At 32.5% G+C, this 6,035-nt stretch overlaps 1 protein-coding gene across 1 annotated transcript; it reads left to right on the top strand.

Moving 5' to 3' along the window:
• The first annotated feature begins 889 nt into the window (after window positions 1-889).
• LOC129810372 (selenoprotein P-like) lies at window positions 890-5,029 on the top strand. Its single transcript, XM_055860798.1, has 3 exons — window positions 890-1,538; window positions 1,608-1,914; window positions 4,175-5,029. Coding segments are annotated over exons 1-3 (1,017 nt in total). The 5' UTR covers window positions 890-1,536; the 3' UTR covers window positions 4,883-5,029.
• The last annotated feature ends 1,006 nt before the right edge of the window (window positions 5,030-6,035 follow it).

Below are 6,035 nucleotides of genomic sequence, written 5' to 3'. Positions count from 1 at the left end.
AAAGCGAAAACTTTAATTTCCTAGACCTAGACTAAACTCCTGAAACTCCTATTGAGTATTTTGTATTTAAAGTCCTTTGCATGAATTTCATTTGCCAAATTTTACAGGCTAAATATTCTCGAGGAGCCTGAATCAATTTTGGTCTTTAGTCGCTAAGAATTCCTTAGGAACGTCCAGCGTTCCTCCTAATGATCTACTTCCTAACCGCGATCCAATATAAACTAATATAATGTCCACTAGTAGTCCTTCTGCTATATCGACTATACCCCTGCAGGGGTAAAATTTTATCTAAGACTAGGAATGGTCTTAAGGGGAATCGGTACTGCTTCAGGAGACATCTAGGATGTCAATTAAAATATTACACTGAAAATTTTAACAGATGAGAAAGAGCTTATGGCTAGTTAGGATTAGAAAAAATTGCAAAACCGTAAAACAATTTCCTGAATAGGAATGGTGGGCCGAAGAGTAGGAATGGAGTGTATTTTGCCTTCTTTTGATGTTGTTTATACAATAAATAGTTAAAAAAAAAAAAACTGTGAATGTATTTCTTTTATAGAAAATAATTTTTATTCAAATCGATCAAACGTAAAATATAATAAATGAATCTAGATATCTAGACACTATAGATATAGATTAATGCCAATTCTTCCGGTTTGGTGTATTATTAATACAGTTGCGATATTTTCATAACTTTGTCTCAATAAAAAACACTAACAAGATTTTAGAGTTCATTCACTCTATATTCTGCACGTGTTTGAAACAGTTTAAGTAATATTAATAATATAGTTTATAAAATTCAGCACAAGTGAAACTTATAGCTGAGACTGGGTCAAGATTTAGAACAATCAGAACAATTCTCAGTTTGCGTTTCCCAATCGAAAAGGAAAAGACTGATGATGGAGTGCGCACGAGAGAATTGGGAATTTATAAGAATGGGGGGAAAATTGAAAACAATCACTGCAATTATTTTGAGTCTGTGTTATTTTTTTCTTTATTTATTTATTTTTTTTGCTTCATACAACGTGAGAAAGAGACCACGAGAGAGAAATTTTTGTGGGAATGAGAAAAGAGAGATTTTTCTTTGGGATCCCCCCACAAAAAGCCCCCCTATAAGAGATTGAATTGAGTGAAACGCGCGCCAAGTCTCAAGGTGAAAGGTCGCATCATATTATCACGAGCTTGGGCTGGCGATAAAGCAAAAGAGAATTGTGTGTAGTGTATTAGCGTTAAATGAATCAATGAGTCTCAATCGTCAGTGTCTTTTTGTGCGCCGTGGCCAAAACACTCCAGTTGTGACTTCGTAACTTCCCAGTGATGATTGGAAAATTAGTGATTTTGTCCCTGTGCTCAGTGATAGCAAGTGCAGGACCGGTAGTGAAGGATTTAAGATGGATTCGGGATACACAGCAACTCCTCGATGAGGATTTCAATTTGTGCCAGAAATTTGATATAGGCAACTCCACAGTTAATCTCGAGGGTCAGATTAGTGTTCTCTTCAAGTGCATCTCCTGACAATTTTGTCTTCGACAGATTTCTATGTCAGTACATCAGCCTAATTTTTTTTCTTCTTAGAAATTTTTAACTTAGAGAAGTCTTTTGTTAACTAGGTTGAATGAACTTAGAAATCGGTTCGAAGACGCTGGATTCAAATCAATTCATTTTGTGGGAATTAGTGGAGGCAATATCTCATCTGTTGACTTCTACGTCGTTAATAACAGCATCAAAGATATACCAATCATTCACCAATCTCAACACGAAAGTCTCGAAAGTATGGGCAAAAATCAAGTTTACGTCATTGATCACTGTTCGCGTCTCGTTTACATCATCGTTCCACCCTGGAGCTTCATTCAATACCCCTACGTCAAAGCCTCAATCCTCTCAACAATCTACGATGCACCTTGTGGCTCCTGCAACGTGAGTATCGCAAAATTTGGCGCGAATTCATTGATCTTTTTTTTGCTTATCCGTGAGACTGTGTGCGTTGAATACCCAAAAATTCATTGATATTCTCTACATGCCGACTAATGGAGCTATCACATTAAAAAATGTTTACAACATTTCAAGATTAGGGTAGGGTAAAGTGGTACAAGTTGGACAGTGGTACAAGTTGGACAGTAGTACAAGTTGGACAGTGGTACAAGTTGGACAATGCAATGGTACAATTTGGACAGGGCTTTTTGTCTTCATAAATTTAGTACTTAATTTTTATTTGTATATTTTTAATGCTTTAGTTTTATAATTTGGTTCCTTGTGCTTAAAAACAAATTTTGTACTGTATTTATCAAGAAAAAAGCCATGTCCAACTTGTATCGGCGAATGGTTCAACTTGTAACATTAATTCCAAATTATATCACTTTACCCTACTATACCCTAATTCTGAATCTGCTCTAAATGAGAATTTCTTATTAAAACTTTATCAATATGAATGGATTTTCGATTTATCTAGAGCACAAAGGGTTCGGTACTAAGATTGTGACAGATTTTGAGAATATAAAATATAAAAATGCAGTGATGTGTTTTTTAAGGAAAAGTTAATGTTATTCTACGGAAAATTCGCATTTGGGGCAGATTCTGAATTAGGCTATTCTACCCTAATTCTCTCTCTTTCATTGCTATTAAATTACATCACGCTTACACCTTGCATCTCATAAGAATTGTTCTAAAAAAAATCCAATAACATGTTATGGTGCGTTTCTAGTAAAAATAAACATATTTAGCACTCTACTGTTCTCAAGTGTTTCTTACATAAACGATTTTTCATTGTTTTGGTTCCTTTTACGACACTATTTATTGGTTTTAGAACATGGCGAAGACTCGGGAAAACAGTCAAGACAGGGACCAAGGCAAAAAAATCGATAATGCAGAATTTGAGAGCGGTCAAGTTCTAAAAAAATATCCAAAAGATTTTCCTTTTTCGTTCTTCGTTAGAATAGGACCATTAAACACTCTAAAACAGATTAATCGGGTCTCAAATGTTTTAATTTTTTTGCAGTTTAGTACTTTCATGTTCTAAAAAAGAGATCATGTTTCATTGTTATTTTGAATTTATTTATTTTTTTTACTCTTGTGAAAATTATAAAAAAATACCAGATGTCGAATTAAACAATTAGCACATGTCTGTACTAAATAAGCCCTTGATTGAGACTTTAAATTTTTGTTTGATAGTGGAAAAAGCTAAGAAAAAATGGATAAATTAGCATTTTAAACGGGCATAAACATTTTCTAAGCATAAAAATATTTTAAAATTTTCTTTTTAATTCTCTCTAATTTTGCTTTTACTAACACTGCCAAAATAGGCTAAAACAAACTCATGAGCTAAAATATCTGTAACTTCTCTTTATCAATGTAATAGCTCCATAATGCAGGAAATTTCTATGCAAATTTTTCACATAAAACATGTTAATGCTTTTAGTAAGTTGCCATAAACTTAAAAAATTAAATTATTTGAGATCTGCGAGGCAATTAATTAGGCAAATCAAATGAATTCATTTTTAATTGATATTTAATAATTATTCAAATGGCGTTTATCACGATATATTGCGTAATTTATAAAATATGCACAGTAACACCTTCCATTTCTAATGTAAATTTTTTTATTTCCAATTTGCGATTTTTAACTAAGATATGAATAGAATTTGTAAATTACACATCTCTTGTTATATCTTTCAAATTCAAATTGTTCTAGGAATTTTACTAGATGGTAATCACGTTCTTTTTTTATTATTCACAAGTCCCCCAGATTTCTCGGTATTTTCTCTTGCCAATGATCTTCTTTGCAAATTCAACGGAATTATTTTACGTGTGGATTTTATCACAATAATTTGTCTATAGGTAATGAAATTTTCCTTGATTGAATAAGAAATTCTCATTGAAATATGCCCAATTATGACTTTTCCCTTCGCCAGAGCAGTTAAACTTCTCAGATAACTCTACGTTTTAGAGAAATTATCACTTCAATCTCCATAATATGAATAATTCATAAGATTGACCAATTAAATTGTAGCTGATAAGGTTTCTTTTAGCTCTTTTCCCAGCTAATCTCCTAGCGTGAGCACAAAATTGTCTTAATTAGTCATACAATCACAAATGATTATCGCCTTTAATTAAATTTGTTGTTCATTTTCTTGCACGTTTCCCATTCGATATGCTTATTAAATTTAATTTTTACTTCCAGATATCCTACAGAGAAAACCCCATCCCAATAAATTCACCCGCCCAAACTTCTACAAATCCGGAAGATGTTGAATCAGGCACTAAAACGAATCTTATTGAAGACTACAATCAGGAAAACTCAACATCATTTCAGGAATCATCTGGCGAAGAATCTCTAGAGACAACTTCAGAATTTTCCACACAAAGGCAAGAAGACCCTGAGACTGAGAGAGAGAATGATGAGGGATTCATCATTCCCATTAAAGTCATTCTTCCTGTGGAACATATTCATCATTTTGGAAATCAATCAACATTCACAAAGTACAATTATATCGTCCTTCGAACGGACAACACAACATACCATGGACATTTAAATTCTGACCGTGGAGAGAAGCTTACAATTGACCAAAATGCTGTCAATGGTGGAGGATACTACCCAACAGAGTACCAAGAAATAACCACAACTCCTCCCCAGGATAACTTTGAGGAGGAAAATCTGAAGGAATTTGAGGAAGAGAAATTGATCTTTGTCAATGACAAACGCGATCAATATCAGAAAGTCAAAACCTACAAGATTCCAAGTGATAATGGGCAGGTTACATTTGATGAAGTTTCACCAGTGATCGGGGAGTTTGAGGAATTTGTGTCTGAAGTCAATTCTACACAGGATCTCAAACAAATGGATGATCACTACGAGAAACTTTTACAGTGGCTCGATTACACTTTGTAACTTTTTTTAAGAAAACTGTTTCAATAGAAAAGGCATCAGTTGAATAAAATATAAAATTGATATTTAATAAGACACAAGTTAATACATTATGAGTTAAAAATAGATTTGCAACCAAACATTGGCTTTAATACAAGACTTACAATTGAATATGCATATTTTTAATCGTTTAATTGCTTTTTTTGTGTGGATTAGTACAGCCCTGTGCTAAAATATTTAAATACGTTTTTCAATTTTTTTGAATGAAAAAAGGGTTGATTAGCCTTGTTAAGGTATCTACATATTGGGAGCAATTTTCGTCAAAAATAGCTCTTTTAAAGAAATCGTCTGCACTGCTGTAGGGGAAACGTCAAAATTCTGTCAAAAATGCAATTTTTAACAAAAATTCCTCCCAATGTGTAGAGGCCAAGAAATATTTCCAAATGGTATTTTTTGAATTAAACTTATGAATATGAATGGATTTTTGATTATCTGGATCCTAAAGAATCAAATAGTAAGATTATAACATTGATAATCATAAAAATAAAAATTTAGTACTGAGTTTATTAGGGAAAAAATCTGTATTCCCATTTGGAACACGTTCTGAATTAGGCTATTTTGCCTTAATTAGCTCAATAAACACAAATTATACTCAAGTATAATACAAAATAATGTGGCTTATTATATTTCGTATCAATCTTTTTTTTTTAAATCTTTATCAGTTTGAATGGTTAGAAAATTTGCCAAATAGTGGATTTTTAGCAGAAATGGAGAATCTCAGATAAATACTTAGCTCAATTTCGTTATTTTTTCGTCACGTCATGTTTTTTTTTTAAATCACATTCCAAAAAATTTATTTTAAAACACGTTTGAAGTCAGGTCTTTACATTTAGCACAGACATGTACTAATACTAAACTAATAATAACATGGGCGGATATTGGCTTTATTGGGAATAGACCTTCTCGCAAATAAGAAATTTAAAAATGCTATTTTGTATTTGTTATACTATTTGTTTAGTATTTAGAAGAGGGTAAAAGAGTTTTGGTAAGTGAAAAAATCAAATTGGTAAGTAAATTAGCAAATTTGTTCCCAGATTCTTAACAATCTCACCAATAATCCCATCCAATCGACCCCAAATTTTGCCAGACTGTCTTTCATCACTTCCTGATCATGAAT

The sequence above is a fragment of the Phlebotomus papatasi genome, chromosome 1 (genome assembly GCF_024763615.1).
Source record: "Phlebotomus papatasi isolate M1 chromosome 1, Ppap_2.1, whole genome shotgun sequence".
Classification (NCBI taxonomy): domain Eukaryota; kingdom Metazoa; phylum Arthropoda; class Insecta; order Diptera; family Psychodidae; genus Phlebotomus; species Phlebotomus papatasi.
This window is presented reverse-complemented; position numbering and strand designations above follow the sequence as displayed.

What these genes read in the sequence shown, in the direction of transcription:
- LOC129810372 (XM_055860798.1), top strand. An exon ending in CACCTTGTGGCTCCTGCAAC is followed by an intron (nt 1,915 to 4,174) that starts GTGAGTATCGCA and finishes TTTTACTTCCAG; the next exon opens with ATATCCTACAGAGAAAACCC.